Source organism: Globicephala melas, chromosome 3 (genome assembly GCF_963455315.2).
Source record: "Globicephala melas chromosome 3, mGloMel1.2, whole genome shotgun sequence".
Taxonomy (NCBI): domain Eukaryota; kingdom Metazoa; phylum Chordata; class Mammalia; order Artiodactyla; family Delphinidae; genus Globicephala; species Globicephala melas.
Window position 1 is genome coordinate 100417067 of NC_083316.1, and position 26560 is coordinate 100443626.

Below are 26560 nucleotides of genomic sequence, written 5' to 3' on the forward strand. Positions count from 1 at the left end.
TCAAAGACTCAGATGCCCCCAGAGCCAGGCAGGATGTGTGGATGAGGAGAGCCGATGGGGGGTGGGCGTGCGGGGGGAGCTGGGGAGCACACGCCACGTAGACAGGGCAGCTGCAGCTCAGCTATAGCCAATTGTTATCATGGAGAATGCAGACCTGTGCCCCCAGACCTCCAGATATTTTTTAAGTGAAGCCAGAAATCGAGAATCTTATGTGAAAGCACCAAAGGGCTACAAGTTGGCAACAGAGTCAATTTTTTGGAAATACTGCTAGGGCCAAACACGTCACGTCTGTGGACCAGACTTGGCCCCTGGGCCTCTGGTCTGTGCCCTCTGTAGCTGTGCATTCCATCGGTGCCTGTGTGACAGTCAGAAACGGGGGCTCGCTGGGTCCCACTCGCTGGGTCCCACTGGGTGTGTGGGGTGAGGCAGTGCCTGACGAGCACAATGAGAAAAGCACCCACAGCCCAGCTCAGTTTCCTTATCATGTTGGATTGTTTGCAACAGCTGCTCTAAACCTGACCTCATCCCCTCCAGTCACATCCCAATTCCTCAGAAGGGAGTGCTCGAGGGTGCTGTGTGCTCAGTGGAAGGGCAGATGGGGAAGGAAGAGGCAATATAATGATCCCTGGGACAACCATGGACTCACCCTCCAGTGAAAAGAAGCAATTGATGTTGGGAATGTGGCCAGGATTGGTGAACCACAGGGATTTCTGTACCTTATAAATGAGGATGTAATACTTTCCAAGTGGCACCTTGAAAGAAAGAAGCATTGAAACTAGACAAACGGAATTGTGTTGTAGATAGAATAAGGCATGTTAAAGGAGATGGCCACATATGGGAGTCCATCGGGAAGTAAAGGAGAATCCTGTATGCCTTGGACCACTTAGTCTGAGGCAGGACCATCCAACCCACTGAGATAAATATGACCTTCCTGTAATGGGCTGGCACTGCTGTAACTCTTATATGCTGTTCTGTAGAATAAACAATCTCATTACCAACCTCCAAATCCAAATATAAAGATTGGTGCCTTGGTGTCATGATTTATATTATCCACTGGATATGTTCCATTAGAATGTCTGTGCTCAAAGGGAAATTGCTCTTCATGTTGTTAAACACACCTCAAACAGGGACTCAACAATTACTTGTTAATATGCTTAGTTAAGGTGTGTCCATTTGCATTTTGTATTTAGTTTTGTATTTCCATATATTTAGAGATCCGCTTGGTCCCCAGCTTTGACTCACGTTTTTCTACTTCATCTCGCGTTTCCGTGTTTGTGGTGATACTGCGCTTGTCTGTACCCCATCCCGACACCCAGAATCATCTTTGTGTTCACCAAAGCCTTGGGAGCAGTCTGTAAATCAACAGTTCAATGTGGAGTACAGACTTAGTGCAAAGAAATTGGATTGGGAGAAAGTCTGTTAGTTGACAAGTTGGAATCCAGAGTCTGGATTGTCTCAGAATCTACCAGAATGGAAGAGAAAGTTATTCTGAGTAATTTGCAAGTATGAGTGTGCACGTTTTTCTCTGAAAAGCTTTGTGAGGCTTAGAGGAAAAGTGATATATTTTTGCACCAAGAAATTTGTCTAAGAATCAATTTTTATATTTCTATAAATAATAAAATTTAATTTAGGTATCAAAGACAAATTGGTTTTCTTTTTATTTTAAACTTTACTGTGATTTCAGAAGAACATTTAATATTTATTCTAAATGGATAATCACATTTGTACATGGTAGTAGCATCCTAATTGGTTTTCTTTTTATTTTAAACTTTACTGTGATTTCAGAAGAACGTTTAATATTTATTCTAAATGGATAATCACATTTGTACATGGTAGTAGCATCCTAATTCTTTTTTGGATCAACTCCGTATCCACTATAATTAAAAATATGTAAAAATGGTATATGCGTGTGGGAAGGGAAGGAAGGGGGAAGCGCTGAAAATTGAGTCAAGTCATGGGTTTGAGGTATGGAACGGAGAGTGGTTTTCCCCCTTTGCCGCAATTATGCTATTTCTGTAAATTTTTTAAAAACCTCAAAATGAGAAATCAGTGCCTTCAGAGTTAGTTTCCTTTTAAAAACTAGGTATTTTTACATTCTTGATCTTATATCGATAAGCTCATTTTCATCAGCCTAGATTTATTTTCCCTTTCCAATAATGTACTCCTTACTCTTTGGCAAGGTACGCCTTCCCCTTTGGCAAGGTACCCCTTCATTAGAGATCCGAAAGAGAAAAAAATAAATTATTTCGGATACTCAAGTCTGAGTACATAAGACAGTTTTTATAATAAGAAAGACAAGTTACGGGAAATGGAATCTTTTTCGATATCTGAGAGTTTGCTCTGCGGAAGATAACTGCACCCCAAGGCACTGCCAGGAGGTCTATATTTCTGTTCCTGACATCTGTAGGTACCACTGCCACTGCCAATGGTGATGAGGATAAGTGATGGGAAAATGAACTGGGAGGTGATATATCTTCCTTGACAGATTTAAAGAACTGCCACAGGCAGCCCCAAGGCAAGTGCTGACTGAGGACATTCTGGCGCCTGTGTCGGGTCACTCTGGCATCGGCAGGCAAAGCTGTTAGAAGCAGGGGGCGATGCAATAACTCTGTGGTTTAAATCTCTGCTTAGATCCTTTTTCTGAGGGGGTGAACTGGAGCTTGTACTACAAATTCTGAAATATCCATTATTGTTGGTAAGTTAGTATCTGCCTTGTCCTTGTGTTATTACCGTGCAGATCCAGTATTCATTACTTCGTGCCCAGGATCCAAAGATATGCCCACATAAACATTTGAATATGGTTGTCCTAAGATTTCAAGGTTTGCCTCCCCATCCTCGAAGCCCCTGCATTCACCCGAGGTGTAGTGGTGGATGTGGGCTGGGTCAATCTTAATATTGATCACAAGGGGAGAATCTGACCTGAGTTACTGCTCTGGCAAAGACAAACCGGGCACAAATGCAATACGGCGAAGGACCATGGCTGCTCCCTAGGGAGCCTCCTGGGGAGCCTGGAGGAGCTGTGCTTACTGCTTCTGGAGAGCCAAGCTGGTGACATTCAAAGGGAGGAAGTGTGCTCAAAGGCAGCCCTTGCGCCCAGTGACTTCTCTCACTTTGTTTGTCTAAATATAAATGTGCTTTTTGGTTATAAAACAGCTAACCGTTTTGCTTTTCTTTTGTGCTTCTGTCGGGTCCAGGACTTTATAAGGATTTGACCTTACTCAAAATGTGCAAAGAAGAATGATGGAAGCCCCTGAATACCTTGATTTGGATGAAATTGACTTCAGTGATGACATCTCTGTAAGTATTGCTACTTGCAAGCAATGCTTTCAGGAGATTCTGCCTTCATCTATATGGGCTCCTTTCTCTGTTGTAGTCTGTATATCCTAAACTCTTCCAACCACGTTTAGAAATTGACAGCAAAAATCCTGCCGTGGCAGACAAAGTGTGGCTTGGGGGCCTCCTGGACCAGGAGTGATTCCCGCTTAATTTTGTGTGAGCTTGGGTGAGAAAGACATTTAACCTCACTGGGGCTCCCCTTCCTAATCTGTTTCATTGTTGTCAAAATTATTCATTGAGTAAATTTATAAAGTGCCTGCCTATGGTAGGCACCTTCGTAAATTTACTTATGTACATAATTAACCTTATCGACGTTAATCTCTTTTATATGACTGGCGGTGCCACAGCCAGCATGCTGTAGCGTTCACAAGGACACAGACTGAAGGATGGCCAAGTTATTAATTTATGAACAATAAGAGCTTCCAGTCACTGGAGCTTTCAAAACACAGGTTGGACACTTGTGGGTGGGAATACTGAGGAAGAGTCATGTGTTGATAAAGGACAGGACGGGCCGACCACTGAGGCCCTGCTTAATACTGTAATGCTGTGGGCTGATGAGCTTCTTAGTTCCCACAACGCTCACAGACTTCCTGCTGCCTCCAGCCTAACTCCTGGCAGCTATGAGTGGATGGTCTGCCTGCCCTTTGCTCAGAGCTGCTTGTGACTTACCCTGGGCCACGTGATCTCTTCCGCCAAAGGCCAACCAGCAAACCTGCTGGCCTCTCAAACCCTAGCCCAATTGCGCTGACTCACAAGACTATGTGATGAGAAGGTTGCTGTTTCTGAACTAGCTTTGTAACTTTTCTTCCCAGGACCTCCAAGGGTACACTTTCTGACCTTAGTTTCCATTGATTTCTCAGTTGTTGGTCACCATTGGCAATTGTCTCAAAAATATAAGCTTTAAGGCGCCTCTGGCAGCAGTGTTATTCTTCTAATTTACTCCTTACCTTGAAGTAAAATATGCATACTCTATGCAAGAATTGGATTCCTGGGATGCGTTTGAAGAATCACCTATTTAATGGATGAATCTTCCTACCTTTCCCTATTTGTGAATTCAGCCTTTCCCTCCTTCAGCTTCCAGACAACCTTTATTAGTCCTCATTAAGGCTAATGTGAAGTGAGTGTCATTAAGACTAATGTGAAATGAGTGGTATCTCTCTCTCTCTCTCTCTCTCTCTCCCTTTTTAAATCACTGTGCTTGACTTAAATGCGGATCAGAGCATGGTTCTTTTATAACCACTCCCCTCCAGGTATTTTGAGCTGGCTGGGGAAAAGCAAGAAAAGTGAATGATGATGTGAGAGGTGGGGGTAGGGTGGAATGTGTTTCAGAAAGGGGCATATGTTATGATTATCAATTCAGGCTAGCTCTGTGAGCCTTGATAATGAAGTTGCATTTTAAGAGCATAGGCTGTGAAGGCACCAGTCCGGGTTCCAGCCTCGTTCTGACCTTTGCTGGCTGGAACACAGTAACTTCGTCTCTCTAAGATACCCACCTCATTTTTAAGATTGTTTTGAGGATTGAGTGAAATAATAATATATGGAAAGCACTTATCTTGGCACACAGTAAGTTGCTCTTAAAAATGGTAGCTTTTGTTATTATTTCAATGAATACTACAATAATATTTATATGACCAATGGTGAAGGAAGAACTCCAGGGAAAAGACCAGGCATCATGTCAAGACTTTCAAAACACACAATAGAGCAGTTATATTTACAGAAGAGTCATCTGGCAGCAGCCCTTAATTTAGATGAATTAGGAATCTCCACTTGCAAGATAATAAAATATGTTAAGCAATAACCGAAGCTGTTTAGCAAATTGGGATTCAAAATTATGCAATACTTGAGCTTCTATAACCTGACCACTCAAACATAAGTAAAGATCTCCATCTGTAATTGTGTAACTGCACTCAAACGTCCCCCCTTTAAATAGATTCCTATTGTTTGTATCTTTAACCTGCATTTAAACTGAAATCAGAAAGGAAAAAAAAATGAAATTGCATAGAATTGTTAAAATAATGATAATGATTAACATTGAGCTCTTCCCAGGGGATAGGCGTTATCTTATTTAATCCTCACAACAATCCTGTGAAGTAGGGAATATTATTATCTTCCTTTTACAGATGAGGAAACTGAGGTGTGGAGATGTTACATAACTTGTCCGGGCTCACCCACCTACTTAGAAGCACTGTCTTTGGAGTATCAACTTTTAGCCCCAGTACTTGGGTCGGCTTTACCCATGGCTGGGGAACATTTGGCAATACCTGGAGACATTTTTGATCGTCATACCTGGGGAGGTATTCCTGGCATCTGGTGGGTAGAGAGCAGGGATGCGTCTAAACATCCTGCAATGCCCAAGAAAATCCCCTACAGCGAAGAATTATCGGGCCTACAATGTGGGCAGTACTGAGGATGAGCAATCCTGGTCTATTTTAATCCACTTAAAACTAAAGAAACTCTACTTTACCTGGCAACCTCTGTAACATGGTAGATTATTTTATAATAGTTCCACTTCATCCAGATCCAACACCTTAAATGTGCCAGAATCGTATTGCTCTATATAATGTCTTCATGGGAAAAGCAGTAGGGATAACCTCTGAAATATTGAAATGATTGGTCTCAGCCTGTTTAGGTAACCTAGGAACAATAAATTTACAACTGCTTTCGGGGCTAAACGGAGACAATTCAGATGCTAAGACGGGGGAAAAAAAACCCCACGCCATTATGTGTTCAGTTTTGCTAATTCACTGGCATAACAAGAAATGTAGTCTCCCATAAACATGCCTGTATTGTTAGGATTCTGTAAACCTCCTTTTCTGACAGCCCTTAAGCTTCTTTCCTGGTTTAGTGGCAGGAAGGGGGAAGGAAGATGCACAATACATTTGAACAAGATGTTTACAAAAAAGATGCCCGAGTTTAAAACTCCTCTTCTTACTCTCCAGCGATAGCCTTTTTACATATTACAGGGTTTCCGTTTCATGATCTTCCCCTCTGGTCGTGAGCCTGGCTCTTGTTTTAATTTAAATACAAGCTGTATATTGGTACAGAAAACAGCTAGAACTGTTTTTTTGCCTTTACCTAATGAAACAAAACACAGAAGGCAATCAAATTATTTTGAAGTTTCCCAGACTCAAAAATAATGCTCATCTTTTGCAAAATGCAGAGTTTAAACTATACATTCTTGTAACCCTGCCATCTAAAAGGGCAGAACATTGTGCAATAACTGAGGATCAGTGAAGGAGAGATGACAACACACATAAACATACGAGTTCAAAGTTGGGCTTTTCTGTCACTGCAAATGTGTTTACAGATTTCCTTCTTTATTCCTATGGAAGCCATCTCTTTCTGTCTTAAAAAAGAGAAATGCTCTGGAATATTATTCTAACATAGGGTTCTTAGTAGACATGATGTATTTTTTTCTAATTTATTTACTTATTTATATTTATTTTTGGCTGCGTTGGGTCTTCATTGCTGCACTAACTAGAGAAAGCCTGCAAGCTTTCTCGCAGCAAGCAGGGGCTACTCTTCGTTGTGGAGCGTGGGCTCTAGGCACGCGGGCTTCAGTAGTTGTGGCTCGCGGGGTCTAGAGCACAGGCTCAGTAGTAGTGGCACATGGGCTTAATTGCTCTGCGGCATGTGATATCTTCCCGGACCAAGGCTCGAACCCGTGTCCCCTGCATTGGCAGGCAGATTCTTAACCACTGTGCCACCAGGGAAGTGTCCCCCGTGATGTATTTATTTTATGAAGAGAGGCCAATTTGCTGTCCTCAAAAATAGGATTATACACAGGACTGCATAAAGCAGAGGCCAAACCACAGATCCACTGCAGAGCTCCACTCGTGAGCCATCAAATGTTGGCCATGCCATGCACCGACTGAACTCTTTAAACACTGGTCCTGTTTAAGCCTCACATCAAGTCTGCGAGGCAAGCCCTATTTTCATCCCCTGTTTGGCCGATGAAAAAATGAGGCTTAGAGAGAGAGTCTGACTTTCATAAGGTTACAGGTAGGTAAGTGGCCGGGCCAGGATTTTGATACAGAACTGTTTGACTGTGTTACTCTTTCTCTTCTGAGCAACCTGGTTGAGTAGAATCATCTCTGGACCAGTCATCTCACCCATCACTATCCCCAGCTGTCATTGAAGCAATTGCAAAGTGCTTTTTGGAAGTAAGGGAGTTGGTATATAGTGTAAATAAATAAAATGAAAACAAACTAGGAGAACTTAAGCAAGTCTCTTAATTTTATTGTTCCTCAACTTTTCCATCTGTAAAACTATAATAATCCATCTCTACCTAGCATCCTGGATTTTATGGAGAAGGTATGAAAATTTGTATATATGTACATATGTAAACACACACACCCATAGTTATATATAGACACAAATACATGTATATGCGCATCTGTATACAAATACCTACATGTACATATAAACATGTACAGGTAAATAGACACACACACATATGTGCACACACACATAAATAGAATTAAGTGTGATGCTGTATTCCTCAGTACAGGAAATTTTGTTGCCTTTCTGTGTCACCATGACTGCGGCTTTGGTGAAAGTTGACATTTTTGGAAATTGCATAGCCTATGTTTTGTGCAAATCAAATGAGATCAAGATAAATAAGTGTCCTTCCACTTTATTATCCCCTTTGACCCAAGCCCTTGCAACCCAGTGTAATAGCACAGACTTATGTGGATTCATTTTCCTAAGGGGCTTAAATCACTGGTAGAAAAATAACTTCTTACAGCAAATAAATCTCACTCTCAGTGAGTTACATTTTCCCGTCCCACAGACTGGGCATCTCTTGCACTAAAATACCTGACCCCCTCTGTTTTGTGTGCACTACCTTTTGCTCAAGTCATTCCACTAACACTTCCCAGATTTCATTACATTCTGAACGAGAGCTGCTTCACAGCAGTGGGAGACCTTGAGAAAGCGTGTGTAGGGCTTATCACAGTGGACTTAGATGCTGAGTTAGGGAGGGTAAAGAATACAGCTTTTGTTCCAGTCTTAGGTGTGAAAAAGACTAGAAGGATATTCAAGGTGCAGAGAACCTGGCTTGCCCCTCCTCTCTAGCAAGGGATCGGTATAAGATCCTATTATCCTTTCCTCTTTGCTTCCTAGAATGTGACCAAGACGTTTAGGTGGCCTCTGACTGCCTCCATCCCTTCTTCGCTTCGTCCCCGTCAATCAGCCCTGCCCTTCCAAGCCATCACCGTGCTCACTTTAAACTTACTTATATTTAAACTTTTCTTAGTGCTTCTCAGTAGGATCTGGTTTCATCAGCTTTTCAAAATGACCCAACATTTTTCAGTATTCTTTTTGCAATATCTTGTATTCAAGTCTCAGTTACCTCTCATTGGTCCCCTCTCCAGCCTCCCCACTATCCAAAACCTCACACTTGTTCTAATATTATATATGTGTTACCATTTTCTTAATAGCTGCCAGGAAAGGAATTAGGAGTAATCTAATCCAGGCAAAATGAATTGGAAATTCATGTCCCATAACTACTGTTAGAGTCCAGGTCTAGAACCCAGGTCCTCAGACTCCGAATCTTGGACCTGACTGATATCTCTACCTGAGGTGGTAGAGAGCAACCTTATGGATAGAGTGATTTCCAAGAAGAATGAGCAGCTGCCAGATTTTTTAATTTGCTCTTCTCTCACTTTGCAGATAGCCCTGAACATTCTCATCTTGCCCAATAGTCATGGCATTTATTAGATTGACTATGCAGGTTATTTATACAAACTATTTACCATTTATGAGCAACTAGATTTTATGTCAGTCTACTCAACAGGCATGTATCTAACATTTACAGTGCACCAGGCATGGTTCTAGGCTTGGCGTGAATGACACAGACTTGTTCTGTGCTCTCACAGAGTTTACAATAGCCTATGATAACAATTGAGCATATTACGAAATGCCAGATTAGCTTAATGGTAGGTTACATTTAATCACAATATCAAACTCCATTCTTGACAGTCAGTCTTTATATTTTGGTAGTGATTAATTATTGGCTCACATTTAAAACCAGGCAATCACTGAGGTCAAACAAGATGTAAAGCCAGCCATCTATCTGCCTTACTGTGAGATAACTTTCTTTTCTAAGTCTTTTGTAATTTTTGCCTCAATAGTTACCATTATTTTGGCTTCATTTCTAAATGCTCATTTTTGATACTTTTTAATTAAATGATAATAGTAACTAACATTTATTGAACACATACTATGCATCAGACACTATTCCTGACGTTTTACATTATTAGCTGAAAAATCTTCACAGCCACATTCTGATGTAGATACCATGAGTACCTGTTTACAGATGAAGAAACTGATGATAGACAGAGATGGAGTAACTAAGTTTAATTAGCTAGAAAATGGTGAAGCCAGGTTATAACGTGCAGTCTAGCTCTGGAATCCATGTATGTAACCACGGTGTTGAAAATGACTTCTGCCCAGTCCCTTGGTCACCTGTGGCCGCCCTCATTCACCCCCGTCTTTTCCCATCCATGACCACTTCTCACAGCAGGTGAGGATCATTCAGTACTATGCTCTCATCACCTTCACCAATGTGGATCTTAATCTTTTGGCTGACTACACATATTACAATATGTGTAGCATTACAGTAGAGTCATTCCTGGCATACTCTTAATATGGTCAGAACGAATTACTGCATTTTCCCAAATACCAACCACAAGCAATGTTTTAGCATAAAAGAATTTGATGATTATTAATTTTTTAAGTACCTCTTGGAACATAGGATAAAAACAAGGAACAAGAGCAAAAATCAAATGCATTTGAAAAGAGGATTATTCACAATAATTTTCTTTAATGGAGCCTGAATGGTGGAAAGAAATATATTTAAATCAGACTGGGATACTTATATGAACATGTAGATCACCAGTATCTGTACTATGTAGAGGTGGCAGTTGAAACTGTGGGAGTCTGTAAGGTCACCTGTGAAACATGGAATGTGGAAAGGGAAGAATGTTCCAAGGAAGGAACTGTGCAGATGTACGTCCTATGAGATGAGAGGAAAAAGAGGCTTCTACAAGAGACTGGAAAGGAGTTTTCAAAGATACAGGAAGAAAACTAAGGGAGATTAAAAAGAGGGGGAGGGATGATTTAAAGAATTTAAAAAAGGAAGTGGTCCAGAGTAGGAGATAGGTCATTAGAAAGAGAAGGGTTTGAAAAGTGCCACTGGATTTTCCAGTTAAAACTCTTTGGTGGCCATAAGAAGAGCAGTGCCTGTGGGTGATAGCACAGATGGCGGGTCGTCGTGGCTGGAGGAGTGAATGCAGAGGTGAGGAAGTGGAGACAAGAACCAAGGCAGGGGCTTCCCTGGTGGTGCAGTGGTTGACAGTCCACCTGCCGATGCAGGGGACGCGGGTTCATGCCCCGGTCCGGGAAGATCCCACATGCCGCTGAGCCTGCGCGTCCGGAGCCTGTGCTCCACAACGGGAGAGGCCACAGCAGTGAGAGGCCCGCGTACCGCAAAAAAAAAAAAAAAAAAAAAAAAAAAAAAGAACCAAGGCAGTTCTTTCAAAACAGATGGCTGTGAACCCAGGAGCAGGAAACTCCACCCACGGCCAACTGAGGAGGCAACATGTCTTGAGGTGGCAGGGGTGCTTCTCTAATTTTATGGGATCAGAGGAGAGAGCTGAAGTTGAGAGAGTAGCTGAAGGGAAGAAAAGGGCAGAGCCTGAGTCTGAGATGGGAGAGGAGGGGATCTGAGCACAAGCTGCGAGCTAGCGTGATGAAGGCGTGCCCTGTGAGTAACCACATCCTCAGAGAAGGGAAAACAGAGCCTGATCTGTTAGGGAGGGCATGAAGTCAGGACCCCCCTTTCCTGAATTGGGAGGTCAGGCCATTGGAGAGGAGGTCACAATTTTAGGAAAGTATTGTGCTTCTGAAAAACTCACTTGAGCTGCGTGTCTTTGCTTTCACTACCAGCTTTGCGTGGACACATTTCTGTCATTTTATTGTGTGACTGTGGAGAGGCCTGCTTGAATTTTGGAAAGCTACGTGAGAAACAATGAATTTTAGTATAGTTGTTCGGATGACTGGCCTAATTGTTTCTTTTGGAAACTTAATGCGACCTAAGTTGTTTAAAATTCTCTAGCTTGAAAAGGTGTTGGGATTCTAGTTCTTTCGTTTTCTGTGGCTCATGACCATTTGAGTAATGCCTGCTTGTTCACCCGACTGGCTGCACGTCTCAGGAGCAAGGGCCAAAGCTTTTCAGTCCCAAATAGTATGTAGGGTGGTCAGAGATCCCCAAAGCCCAATGTAGAAATCACCGTCTGTTATTATGAATCCCACGCATGTTCAAACTGTTTTGCATGGCAGAGTGACAACATTGATGTAAGCTGGGACGTGTCGGACTGTCTTACGTCATAGCAGCTCTGTGTAGTTTGTGAAGCTAAGTTTCAATGTCTGCTCTTGGCCGTGGGTTCTCTTGGATGAGGAAAGAACAAAGAAGCCAAATAAGGTGCTGAGACAGGCTGGCTGTCCTTCCTTTTTTCCTTTCCAGTCCGAACCGGGCTCACCTCTTCCTGCCTCATCAGTTCTCACATCTTGATATACTGAGCTGCAAATCATGAGAGGCACGAAGATGAGGAACACACATGAAAAATGAGTTGAGAGAAGAGACCAGAACATTTAACATCGTTTTACAGCTTGCAAATTGACTTCACTTACATTATCTCTTATGATTATCTGTGTTTTCTAGATAAAGAAACTGAGCCCCAAAGATAGGAAATGATTTATTTGTCCAGAACTACAGAGTTAATAAATGTCAGAAGTAGGACTCGAATCCAGAGCTTCTGGCTCCAAATCCATTGTCTTTATACACAAAGCTAAGGCATCAGCCAGCATTCATGCTCTTAATATATGAGAAGTGTTTATTCTTTTAAATATAGCATGATTACATTGCTAGACTGGTAGTTATGGAATTTTCTAAGATTAGTGCTTTATAAATATTAAGTACTACCATTATTAGTATTATTATTGCCACCCAAATTATGGGCTACATAGGAGAATTCATTCAGTTCAACAAGTACCTAGTTTCTTTGGTAAATAAAATATTGTCCACACCCTCAGGAAGCAGAGAAAGAAATTATGTAAATATATAGATGAAATGTCACATGATGGATTCTTTAATGGACATATGCCCAAAATAAGGAAATAAAGAGCAGTGGTTCTTGAACTTAGCTATGCATCAGAATCACCTGAACGGTTTGTGAAAACACAGATTCCTGGGCCCTGCCCTTAAAGTTTCTGGGATGAGACCCAAGAATGTGAATTCCTAACAAAGTTCTTAGATGGTGTTAATGCCACTGGTCTGGACACCACACTTTGGAAGCTGAGATAAGTTCCATCTGGGAGGCTCAGAGAAGATATAGTGGGGGAGCCACAAGAAATTTACTGTTACTAAAGTACCCTGAGGATGGAAAATGGTCATGGAGAAGTAGAGAAGAGGAATTACAAGGAAGCACAAGGAAATTGTTGGAATTGATAGATAGGTTCATTATATTGATTGTGATAATTTTATAGGTGTATACATATGCTGACACATTAAACTGTACACTTTAAATATGTGAAGTTTCTTTAAAGTTTATCAATTATACTTGGATAAAGGTTTTTAAATAGATGAAGAACAGCAGATTCAAAAAAAAGAAGAAGAAAACCGTGGGGAGAGATGTCTGAGCTCATGGAGGGCTGCACGTGCCATGCTAAGGCATATGGCCTTTCTCCTACAGGCAGTGCAGAGCCACTGAAAGATCTGAAATAGAGAAGCCCCCTAGTCAAATTTGCATTTTAGAAAGCTAATTAATTTTAGAGCAAGTATGGAAGCGTGGAAGAAATTGCCACTTACGACCTAAATATGAAAGAACTCCTTTGACTGTCTATAATATTATGCCCAGGGATTAATCAAATGTATGTACAGCTTAGTATTTCAGGCAAATAGTTAATAAGTCATTGTGTGCCATGCATATGTACAAGTCAAGGATATCATCCTTTCCGTTAGGCACTTGTGGGAGCCAGCACAGCCCAAGGGAACAACAGCCCAGCCCAAGGGAACAATACCTTGCCTTGTCTTTCACAAGGCAAGGTGCTTTTTTATCAAGGTCAGAAAAGAGTCTTTCTCTTTCTGACTTACTTCACTTAGCATGGTAATCTCTAGTTGCATCCACCTAAAATGTGCCACAAATGAACCTATCTATGAAACAGAAACAGAATCATGGACCTAGGGAACAGACTGGTGGTTGCCAAGGGTATAGGGGGTGGGAGAGGGAGGAGTGGGAGTTTGGGGTTAGCAGATGCAAACTGGTATATAGAGAATGGATAAACAACAAGGTCCTACTGTACAGCACAGGGAACTGTATTTAATATCCTGTGATAAACCATCATGGAAAAGAATATGATAGCACAGGGAACTCTTCTCAATGCTCTGTGGTGACCTAAATGGGAAGGAAATCCGAGGAAGAGGGGATATATGTATGTGTATGGCGATTCACTTTGCTGCACAGCAAAAACTAACACAACATTGTAAGCAACTATACTCCAATTAAAAAAAAAAAAAGAGGAAAATTTAGACACAGATACCCAGGGAGAATGCCATGTGATGATAGAGGCAGAGATTGGACTGGTGTGTCTACAAGTCAAGGAAAACCAAGGATTGCTGACAACCACCCAAAGCTAGAAGAGGCAAGGAAACCTTCTTCCCTAGTGCCCTCAGAGGGAGAATGGCCCTATAGACACTTTGACTTTGGCGTTCTAGCCTCCAGAATTGTGAGGGAATAAATTTCTTTTCTCTTAAAAAAAAAAAAGGAATATGAAAAAGAATATGTGTGTGTGTGTGTGTGTGTGTGTGTAACTGAGTCACTTTGCTGTAAGCAGTAATTAACAGAACATTGTAAATCAACTGTACTTCAATTAAAAATTTAATTAATTAATTAAAGAAAAAGGTCCGTAAGGGCTGAAGCAATCAGCCAGGGTTTCACAGAAAATGCAGAACTCAAGCTGGCCTTGCAGAGCAGTGGCATTTGCCTGGCCGGAGGAAGGCATTGCAGGCAAGGAGGCCCCGGGAGTAAAGGAACTGAAGGGGAACTGAACTTTGAATGCACAGGGACATTGAAGAAGCAGAGACAACTGTTCAACCTTTGGCAGGGGTTTTTCTTGAGGCATGATGGAGGAGTGGAAAAGAAGTTTGGATCAAAAAGGGTGTTTCCACTGAAAGATGTTTAGAAAAAGAATAAATTAGAGAGCAACATAGAGGTAGGAAATATAATACTTCTCAGCCATCTGCAAGCCCCTCTCCTCTCTTATCACCCAAGGATAACAGGAATCAAGGGAACAGAATATAAAGGCTTGGGTTGGGATCAAGAGACAGGGAAGGTACATGGGTCTTTGGTTCTGTTAAGGCTAAAATAACAGTAGTTGCTACCCTGGGAGCTGGCCATTGTCCTGAGAATGCAGTGGGCTGGCGACCTAACAGCTCCTTATAAAAGGCCATCTGTCCTGTGAACTGGAATGAAGGCCTGGGAAGTCTTCCCTTTCAGCTCCCAGATGGTATCACAATGCACTTGTGAAAGAGACTTCCTGGGTCATTTGCTTAATATGAAAACTTTTTGCGTGTTTGTTTTGTGAATTGTGTGTTTCCACTGTATCGCTTCATATCACAACTTAACCATCTATACAGCACTCTCTTAAGCTTTATCTTCTATGCAAAGAGCCGTGTACTTGCTGAAAGAAATCTACAAATTGATTTTTTTTTTCTTGTGTGTCCTTGTAAAGAATGGTAGATTTGTTCACAGTGTAGACTGGAGTCATTGTTGAATTTGACATTCCATATACCCTTACAGTTATTCAAAACTGATTTTCTGGCCTACACATCATCTTTTTCTTAGATTATTATACTTTTTATTTCCCTGACCAGGAGCAGCACCTGACTTTTTCTTCAATGGCATTATTCCCAAATTACTAACATGAATGCCCGCACAAAAGTGACTTCCTGTGTGACCATGGATCAAGAGGCAGAGCTGCCAGGTGTGATGCAGGTTGAGGCAGCGGATGGGGCTCAGCCAGGCTAGTCTCTGCCTGGAGCTCAGTCCCTACACCAACCAGGCAGCCTGGGTTGTTCAAATTTAAACCTCATCAAATTAAAAGTGATTGCATACTGTGGACCTTTGAGGTCACATTGGAGGAGCTGAAGGTGAAGCTAATAAATTGTAGATTGTGACATGTCTGACTTTGGGGTGGGAGGTGACAGGATGCATGTGGCTGGAAATGCAGATAGCAGCATACCCGGTTTAGTCAAGTACATATCATTAAGCCCACTGAGCAACTTATTGAACTTATCATTAACTATATTTAAGCACAATCAATCTGAAATTTCCTCTTTCTAAAATTTTGCCTTGGAAGAAAAGGAAAAAAAAAAAAAAAGGAACGAGGGTAAGACTTTGCCAAAGGGTGCTTTCATGGGGCACATGGCAACCAAAACAAAAGACCCAATTTTAATTGAATTACAAACTGTGTAATTATTTAACCTGTACCAGCTGGCTCAAGAAGCTACCAGATTTCCTTAGAGAATTTGTACTTGGCCAGAAACATAAGGTAACTTATTAGGAACAAGAAAAATGCCTTCTATACCTATGTTACCCGCCCCCCACTCCCAAAGAGCATAATATAAAAGGGGAATAAAATCCTTGGAGTTCCTTTTGACTTAAGAGGCAGTTCTCCCGCCCTCGAGTATGTGAATGCGTTTTGCTAAAGCACCTGTAGTCTCTGAGGAATGGCTGACATAAACAGGATGTTATTGCATCAGACAGGTAAGAGTAATTTCTCTAATTAGTCATCTGAGATTTCATTTTTCACTTGGAAGTACTGGAAATTTAATTTGTTTGTGATGTGCAATTGGTGAACTGACAGTAGGTCCAACTGCGCCTCTCTCTGTCTTGCTGTCCTGATGCTGGGTGGAAAGCACGGGGGTGGGGCACGTGGGATGGTCTCAATGTAGACACTTCGCTTCATCTGTCAACATCAAGCTAACTAAAGCACCTTCGTATTGACAAATGTGTCCTAATTACACATTCCTCACTTGTAATGCTAGAATAATCCTAATGAGTTTCCCATGATCATTTTTCTTTTAGAGTAAATGTTTTTTCTCAATCCCCTTTCCACTTTTGTAACAGTGAAGTCATTCGGAATCCATGCTCATTTACATAAGAGCATTGTTCCATAAAGGTACAGAGCAAACTATTTTTAGAAAGCTGTATTTTATGAATTAAAGTATGATCGAAGACAGGACCTGGCGTGGCCTTTGATTAAAGACAGAGTTCATCCTATTTATTTTGTTTTAAAACACGCTTCTCCAAAGAAAGCTTGATTGGGATCAAACTTCGTCCCTATACATCATAGTTATTGATTTTAAATTTGTTGTTGCTCTGCTGATTTTATGCCCCTTTATGTCATAATTTGTTATCCTGATAGCCGGCCCCTGAGTTGGTGCTGGGACTGAGCCTGCAAGGTGGTTTCTTTCAATTCAGACTAATCTATCCATGAAACAGATGAGCTTTCAAACACAGAACCATGCTCTTCTCACTTTTCGTAGCATTATCCTGGTATTTCCCATGGACATTACAGTAAAATTTGTGGCAAGTAGCAACATTAGGGACATTTCTGTAGTCCAGGAGATACAGCTTCTGGCTGCCCTGGATGCTGCAGGAAGCTGGGGGCTCCTCCTCTTGGCTTTTTTTTTTTTTTTTTTCCACACATAGATTCACTCTTAGGATTCAGAGTGCAAATATTGTGGCCATCTTCTGGAAAATGTCAAGGACAGAAAAATCCTTCCATCTTGTACAAGTAGCAGAAGAGATAGAATGTCTGCTGGATACACCCCACCTTATTTGTTAAAGGACTGTCCAGCCCTCTTTTTAATCTGCATCTCCTTACATGCTTATGGGTAGAGTCTGGGATGCTGCCAGATCACCAAGCAGCCCATTTAGGGTAAAATTAGATAGACTTTCTAGAGATATGTGTTGTACTCAAGTATTCCTTCTTGTGTTTTGATTTTCTGGCCAATTGAGTGAATGTAATGCTTTATTTTAAATTGCTACTTTACACTTTTTCCTCCTCTGGCTTCCCATTCAGTATTCAGTCACGTCACTCAAGACCATCCCGGAACTGTGCCGAAGATGTGATTCGCAAAACGAAGACAGATCAGGTAAGTTTTGCTCCCCGCCTCTTCTCCTTATTCTGCCTTTTAGAGTGTGGGGAGGACTCCTCCTGGCATCCCTTCCCCCTCACATTGGTTGCTCCTGCTTTCTGTTTTCTTTTTCTTTTATGGCTTCTCCACTTACCCCCGACCCTCAACAAACAGATGTTAGGTCATCCTCCAAGGACTAACCGGACAGGGAGGTCCTAATGAGGACTCAGCTGTTTACAAATAAATGTAGGCGATCATCGCGGCAGCTCCAAACCACAGTATACGCAGCAATTTACTGCAAACCCGAGAAACCATTGGTGACAAAACATAATGATGCAGGCGCCAATGAAAAAATGTTGGATGCATTTACTACCCATATGGCAAGGACCAGCTTGGGGCATGGTGCTTTGCCAAAGTCTGAAACCCTATCAGGGATGCGACATGATAGAATCTGCAGTAAGGCATACTGTAACAGTTAAGATTAAAGCAAAGCTTTGGAGTTTAATAGTGTAAACTAAACAGAGAATTATGGCGTATAGATGAAAACCAGCTGGCTGACCTTTTCTCCCTGCACACCCCCGACCCTTGACAAAAAAAGTACATTCAGGGTTGTTTTTCCCTCTGTAAATCAAATCAAGCCTCTCTGCTTTTCTCTCTGTGATGGGCAAAAATGAAAATAAAAAAGGATATTGATGGGAATGATACCATAGCATTAAACTGTGAAATGATGTTTATTATTTTTCCAAGTAATTACTCTAAGGCATCACCATTAACCTTGCCAAAGCTGGACCTCTGATAGTAACTAGAATCCTGAGAACCACGGATGATGGAAGACTTCAGATAACCCTAGAATTGTGTGTATTGTGTTTGAAAATAAATAGATCGTCCTTACCTATGCAGCTGCTAGAACTCTAGGCCTTTCGAACTGCAAGGACTGTGCAAAGCTAATTTACTTTTCTCTTGGGACGTTTGTTTTCTTTCAACATTTTGTTTAGATGAGATGGGGAAAATAATTAGTCTATCTAGGTTTGTTTATCCCTGTTTTTTTGGTTTTTTTTTTTTTGTATGAGTGAAAGTAATGCTTCAATGTTTGGGTCAGAAACATCACAGAAGATAGTTTGAAGTTCAAATAAAAGTTTTCATGTACCTCCATTTAAACAAAATTTTTCTTATTTCAAATGCACTCAAGTATCTATGGGGTTAACAGAGGCTTTGGCCATAAGGCTTATCAGGATGTGCCTCCTTAAAAGGCATCACCAGGTTCAAAGTTAAACCTCTGTGATCAGTGACAAGGGCAGCAGACGCAGTGGACGGGCCCCCGGCCTCAGAGTCGGAAGACCTCCGTCTGAGTCAGCATTCAGACATCTATCGGTTATACGACCCTGAGCCTGTGACTCATTATCTATAAAATAAAAAAGAAACTTGTTCTGCCAATGTTGCCAGGCTACTGTTAGGATCAAAATTAGGTGATGTATCCGAAGGTACTTTGTAGATACAAGATTTTCTTTCTTCTTTTTTTTTTTTTTTTTAATTGGAGATGGGGCAAGAGAGAAGACATAATAGCAAACACTTCAGTAGTGCTTAACGTGCTAGGTATTGCTGTAAGCCCTTTACTCGTATTAACTCAATTAATCCTAAAATCCTTGTGAGCTAAGTATTGTACTCTTAAGATGTTTATATTATATAGATGGGCAAACTGAGGCACAGAGCAGAGAGGTAAATTATCTCACCCAGTGTCACACAGCAGTTACATTACAGAGCTGGGATCCAAACCCCAGGAAGTTTGCCTCTAGAGTCTGTTGTCTTATCCATTACATATACTGTCATATAGCTAGACTTAGGGATAGTAATTTAATTTTAAGATATTTTCCTTTTAAAACTTTAAAAGCTAGCATTTTCCCTCACCGATGAAGTGGAACATTTCTTTTCTCTCTTAAATAGCTTCTCTTGCTTACCAAGTTAAGTGAATTAACCGAAGCTTTTAAAAAGAATTTTCCTGGGGCCGGTTTATTCCATTTTCTCCAGGTCTTGTGACTTGTAGTCAATTCCACAGTAGGAGATGTTAAACATTTCTTCTGTGGTTGAGAAGGAGGCCAATTTCAAGTTCAGAAGCCTTTAAACTCACCCAGAGCAAATATCCAGTGCTCAAGGTAATCACCAATAATTAGACCTGACAGGAAATGGATATATGAGGGAAAGACTCAGCCCTCTTTAATGGAATCACATGTACACCTCCAATTTGATGGACCATTTGGAGGTTGGTAAACCACTTTCTAATAGAGCAAGAGGGATCCTAGAAAAAGGAACGCATGAAAAATCAATCTCTCCAAAGCACCGCTGTAGAATTATCTGTGAGCCGCTTTGAAAGAAATCTCAACATAGTAAAGTTTTCACCCTCCATTTCTGAAAGAATTGAGGCAATCTCAGTTAGTTTCATGGGCATGCAGATGTGGAAATAACCCTCCACCCCCAACGCATCCCCTTAGTCTTTCCTGTTTCAACAACCTAGGAGGAGTTTGCTCCAGGATCACTTGCACAGTTTCCATCTTTATGGTAGTCTTTTCGAACAGGTGGTGGCACAAGACACATTGGCTTCTGAGAAGGGTCCACGTCTTCTTCTGGATGGGGCACCCTCTGGGGGAACTTTTCCCTAAACCTCCTGTGACTTAGAACATACTCCACCGGGTAAAGATGTGTCTCTTGACCTTTCTAAAGTTTGTTAGGCACTTTCTGTCTTGTGTAGGTTGTCAGATGTTAACACCCATCCTGTACTAACATGTCTTTGACTAGATAGATGTTCTTGGACCCAGTTGTTCTTTTATTTATTCATTCTTCAAATAACTTTTGTGTTTTCTGTCCTATGCACGCACTGAAGACAGGGTAACAAGGAAGGTGTAGACAAGGCCCTGTTCTCAACAGCACTTACATTCTGCGGGGTGACAGACAAAAGGCAGGCAAATGAAGATGCAAACCAGGATTTTCCAGGTAGTGATAAGAGGTGACATGAGGCATGTGATAGAGTAACTTACAGTGGATGGGGAGGGAGGGGGGTTTGGGGGATCAGGGAGCATTCTTAGGGCCCAGCCATGGGAAAGCCAGTGAGGAACAGTGAAGGCAAGCGCAGCGCCCCTGAGTCAGAAATGAGCTTAGCATGGATGAGGAAGAAAAGGAAAACCAATGTGGCTGCATGGGGCAATGAAAATGAGGATGAGGCCAGGGGGCCGGTCAGGGTCAGACGCTACAGGGCCCTGAGGGTCATGGTACGCAGAGTTCTGTGAAGAGCGCTGACGGCAGGATCCCAATTTTTCTAAAATCCCATTACCTGGAAAGAAGCCGAAAATCATAACTCTCAGTAGAAGAAGGGACCCTAAAAATCATCTAGTTTAAGAGGGAGAGAAAGTGAGAAAGTGCAAATAATAAAAGCAGAAGGGTACGGTGTTGACAGGGGATGAATGTGGGTAAAGGGTATACAGGTGTTCTCTGTACTGTTTTCATTCTTTCAACTATTCTATACATTTAAATGAAAATGTTTTAATTATAAGTGAATTTTTAAAGGCCAATAATAATAATAATGTAGTCCAAAGTCCATCAGATCTTGGAGTGACTCTTATTATCCTGATGGGGTCATCAGCCTGTACTTTGTCACGTGAGTGACAGGGAGCTCACAGTCTCACAAAGCTGCCTGTTCATAAAGGTTCATTTTTGTTCAGCCCAAATCAGCATCCCTCAAATGTCCGTCCCTTACACCTGGCTTTTTCCTAGGGAACCTTAGAGAAGGACAGTTCCTCCTGGGCGAGGGTGCCACTGAGTGTTTGGAGGTGGCAGTCACCCTTGGTTTTGTCTTCTCCAAACTAAAGTTTCCCTCCACAGTTTTGAGTGTATCCCGCTCATGCTTCTTGCTTTCTTGCGGCTGTCTCATTTACCAGCATCCCTCTTAAAAGTGGCGCACCCAGAACTCCACCCGAGGTTGCTCCCCGTATGGTCTGATCAGAACCTGTCAACCACACAGATCCACCTCAGGACTCAGCACACACCTTTCCTGCCTTCGCTCTTGGGCTACAAAGACAAGACTGGTGCCTCCCCTTCCTGCCTGTTATTTTTAAAGTGTGCTGAGAGGAACAGGAGTGCAAATGACCCCAGTTGTTGGCCCTTGGGAGCCTCTCTATGAGACATAGAGCCTAGGGCTCACCCACTTCATCCCTGGGCCCTGGGTCAGCTCCACAGTGGGCTCTGAGAAAGGCAGATGATGGCAGGGTGTTTTGTCAGAGGCCTGGGGCAGCATTCCTGCACCTTCCACTCGCTCACTGACGCCCACGAGTCTGCCCCAGGAGTGCCCTTCCTTTAGCCAAAAGCACGGATTCCTATTAAAATCTGTATTTCCCCTGACAAGGATAATATTTTAAACTCTTTGCCATCAATTACACTACACTATGCCTAAACTGAATTTTTGTGAGAAAAAGAAGTTTTGAAAACAAGTGTGAAGGACTTGCAGATACCATAGGAAGGCAGGAGAGAGGGGAAGAACTAGGAATTAGAAGCTTGAGAACAAACTTTGCTGGTGCTTAGAGCTGCACAGGTGCTACTGAGATCTCCCAGTTACTTCTTACGTGCTCAGCATACCAGGCATTAGGCCAGGTCTTCTGTGCACAGCTTATTTGTCCTCAAAATAATTCTCTGAGGGAGGACCATTATTATACCCATTTTATGGATGAGGAAACTGAGGCCCACAGAAGGCAAATAATTTGTCCAGAGTTCTGCATTTGAAACCAGTTCTGCTGACCACAGAGTCCCTATGAAGTTGAGCAACTGAAGTGCAGTTGTAGTCCGAGGAACCACGCATGGCTAGTGGAGTGGGGCAAGGATTAGCATTAGGGAAGTTACAGGTGAAAAATTTGCACCTCTAAAAGGGTGTTATTTATGAAATGTTGGCATGTTTTCTCTGCTTAATCCCTGCTCCTCATGTAGGAAAGGAGGACAGCATGAGGCAGGACGTGTTAACTCTGCTCTATATTTTCTCCATATGAGGACTAAATACGTATGAGGACTAATACTAAATCGACATATGGTATTCAAATCAAACATATTCAATTTCATTGACTTCGAGCTTCTTTTAATTAATTGGACATTCAGATACACATTTGTTTCAATTCATGGTGCTTTACATGTCTTGTGATTCTTTCAGAATATGTATCTGCTCAGCTCATTGTATAATTTTCTTATGAAAGAAAGCATATAAATATTAATGCAGCTTTGCATCTAAGAACTTAGATGTGTTGAGGTTGGGAAACTCGGTTATGTAACAGTTATAAATGGCCCTGGAGTGTGTTTGAGAAGAGATCCTGAAGGGTTTTCAGTACCTAAATAGTAGAGAAGATCACTTGTCTGACAGTGAGTAAAGGAAAATCATACTTTTTTTTTTTGAAAATCATACTTTTTAAACTCAGTATCTGGTAAAAGCTGTTTTGGATGTATATTTAGAAACATTGCAGATTTGCTATACTTTTAGCCCTGTGCCTGCAAATTTTGTGATAAACTCTGAAAATGTATGGTTTTCTAAGATTTTCAAGGATTTTGGCCAACACCGAAAATAATACATTGACATGAAATTTATCCTATTGACGCTGCTGTGACATAGCTGATGATGCTAAATATACAAACCTCCTGTTTCCAATTTTATTAAGGTTTCATGCTAAAAGCATGGAAGTTGGTATAGCAGTTTAAATTGAAAAGCCTGCTGATTAATCCATTTCACATGATCTAATATAAGATGGACTCAAAGATTCAGGAAGCACATTTGCTAAGATCTCAATCAAGAAAATGAACACTTCACCCTGATGCAGCAAAGAGTCTAACATTTATGACAAAAATCTACTTAACTGAAGTAAAAATTTACATACAGTAAAGCATGTAGATGAGAATGTTAGTCAAATAAGTATTTTTGCTTTTTCTTTAACAAAATTATAATTGTAAAGGTGACATAATTCATTTTGTTAAAATAGTAAAAACTACAATTAACCATGCTACCAAAACAAAATTGTTGTATTTCTTTCTAGTATTTTTTTCATGAGGCATAATTTTTGTACGGTTGTCATCATAACATAAGGGCAAATTTTTTTTTAATTTATTTTTTTAACATCTTTATTAGGGTATAATTGCTTTACAATGGTGTGTTAGTTTCTGCTTTATAACAAAGTGAATCAGTTATACATATACATATGTTCCCATATCTCTTCCCTGTTGCCTCTCCCTCCCTCCCACTCTCCCTATCCCACCCCTCCAGGCGGTCACAAAGCACTGGGCTGATATCCCTGTGCTATGTGGCTGCTTCCCACTAGCTATCTACCTTACGTTTGGTAGTGTATATATGTCGTATATATGTCCATGCCTCTCTCTCGCTTTGTCACAGCTCACCCTTCCCCCTCCCAATATCCTCAAGTCCGTTCTCCAGTAGGTCTGTGTCTTTATTCCTGTCTTAGGGCAAAATTTTTTTTTAAACATCTTTATTGGAGTATAATGGTTTTACAATGGTGTGTTAGTTTCTGCTTTATAACAAAGTGAATCAGCTATACATATACATATATCCCCGTATCTCCTCCCTCTTGCATCTCCCTCTCACCCTCCCTGTCCCACCCCTCTAGGTGGTCACAAAGCACAGAGCTGATCTCCCTGTGCTATGCAGTTACTTCCCACTAGCTAGCTATTTTACATTTGGTAGTGTATATATGTCCATGCCACTCTCTCACTTCGTCTGCTTACCCTTCCCCCTCCCCATGTCCTCAAGTTCATTCTCTATATCTGCGTCTTTATTCCTATCCTGCCCCTAGGTTCTTCATAACCACTTTTTTTTCTTCTTCTTAGATTCCATATATATGTGTTAGCATATGGTATTTGTTTTTCTCTTTCTGACTTACTTCACTCTGTATGACAGACTCTAGGTCCAGCCGCCTCACTACAAATAACTCAATTTCGTTTCTTTTTATGGCTGAGTAATATTCCATTGTATATATGTGCCACATCTTCTTTATCCATTCATCTGTCGATGGACACTTAGGTTGCTTCCGTGTCCTGGCTATTGTAAATAGAGCTGCAATGAACATTGTGGTACGTGACTCTTTTTGAATTATGGTTTTCTCAGGGTGTATGCCCAGTAGTGGGATTGCAGGGTCATAGGGTAGTTCTATTTTTCATTTTCATAAGGGCAGTTTTATCCACTGCTTTTTTCTGCCGTTGCAGAATGTGTATGGCCAACGCTTTGAATGAACCACAGAACTTAGGAAAGCGGATCTGCCCCCTCTGTCTGCTTTTAATCCATTAACATTTTGCTTATGTCTCTGAAAGAAAGGATATGAAGTCAATGCAGGGAAAGATAGGAGCAGGGGGTGATAGAAAAATTAAAAATAAAACTCTAGTAGTGTCAAAAATAATGTAAAGGGCTGGCAGTGGCAGGGCTTAAATACAGTGCATCTTTGTCCCCTCTTCTCTCCTTGAACATTTCTTCTTTTCTTTTTTTAACATCTTTATTGGAGTATAATTGCTTTACAATGGTGTGTTAGTTTCTGCTTTATAACAAAGTGAATCAGTTATAAATATACACATGTCCCCATATCTCTTCCCTCTTGCGTCTCCCTCCCTCCTACCCTCCCTTATCCCACCCCTCTAGGTGGTCACAAAGCACTGAGCTGATCTAAGTCCCCTAGCTCCCTGACTTTCTGGAAGGTTGTAGAGTTAACAAAGTCAGGAATGAGGCAGTACTAGAGGGAGAGAAAACTCTGGGGAGGAGACCCAGTCTCCTTTCCCATGTTTTGGTTTTATTGGACTCTAAGAAAACTGGTGGGGAAATCTCTTGGTAGAAATGAGTTCAAGGGAATCGGCAGTAAGGAAGGATGAGAACTCAGAAGTAGAGAGAAAAGCATCATGGAGGCAGGAAGGGGAAGAAATGAAGCACAGGGACAAGGAAAAACCGGTACGGAAGCAAAGTGCCTTTCACCTTGTGCGGCCCCGCAGTGACTTCCTTCTCAGAAGTCAATCCTGTCATTAGGGAGAAGTGGTTTTCCCTGCCCCATGTTCCCAATCAAGGCAACAGTAGGATTGGAGAGAGGGAGGGTTGTTACTGGTTTTGGATCTTCATAGAGTCTCTGAGAGCACCCCACTTCCTGCTGAAAGTGTATCCTTTTTCTTTTGTCTCCCAGTGGGCAGTTTCTTCCCATTTAAAATGAGCACGCTTTGTCCACATACCTTCTTTGCCCTGACTCTTCCCCTAAAAAAAAAATCACTAAAAAACTCAAGTAATACAAACAGAATCCTAGAATCTCATAGTTGAAGGATCCTCGGAGAGAGTAAAGAATCATCTCCAAAAGTCCAGACCCTTCTGTGGCATCGATTGCTCAGGCCCTTGCATCTCACAGTGCACTCTGAGACCGCAACCAGCACCACCAGTATCACTGGGAAGCCTGTTAGAAATGCAGACCCTAAGGCCTTACTCCAGACTCCAGAATCAGAATCTGTATCTTGACAAGCTCTCCAGGTGACTCATTTGTGTATATTCGAGTTTGAGAAGTGCTGACTTAGGCCACCTTTGGTGCTAATCCGTCGTCCCTGATGAGGTATCATGTCACTCTGTGCTCAGAATCAAGCAATAGTTCCCCGAGATGGTTCTCAAGATACACAGTGGGAAACTCTCTTAGTGGGAAACTCTCACGTGGTCTTCAAGCACTCTTCTCCTGGGTCAGCAAGCATCCTCGCATGCCGCTCTCCTCCTGCTTTCTGCCTGCCAGTCTCATCAAGGGACCTCCTTCGGTTCCTCAGATGTGCTGTGTTCTTTCACGTGACACGTCCTTCTCTCCTTTCGCCTCCAAGGTCATCTCCTCACAGCCCTTCACCCTACTCCCGCTGTTCAGTAGAAATGTAGTGTAGGCCGTTTCCGTAATTTAAACTTCTTCTAGTAGTCATATGAAAAAATATAAGTAGATGAGATTAATTTAATAATACCTTATATTTATCCCAATAAATCAAAACTATTTG

The 26560-nt window shown here is 41.6% G+C and overlaps 1 protein-coding gene across 6 annotated transcripts in view; it reads left to right on the forward strand.

Moving 5' to 3' along the window:
• Positions 1–26560, forward strand: part of SNCAIP (synuclein alpha interacting protein) — a 150202-nt gene that overhangs the window by 72499 nt on the left and 51143 nt on the right. For all 6 annotated transcript variants that reach the window (XM_060295453.1, XM_060295450.1, XM_030869795.2 and 3 more), the window contains exons 2-3: positions 3195–3297; positions 17485–17557. In XM_060295453.1, the coding sequence (XP_060151436.1) occupies positions 3238–3297; positions 17485–17557 (133 nt within the window). In that variant the 5' untranslated portion in view covers positions 3195–3237. The remainder of the gene's footprint in view (positions 1–3194; positions 3298–17484; positions 17558–26560) is intronic.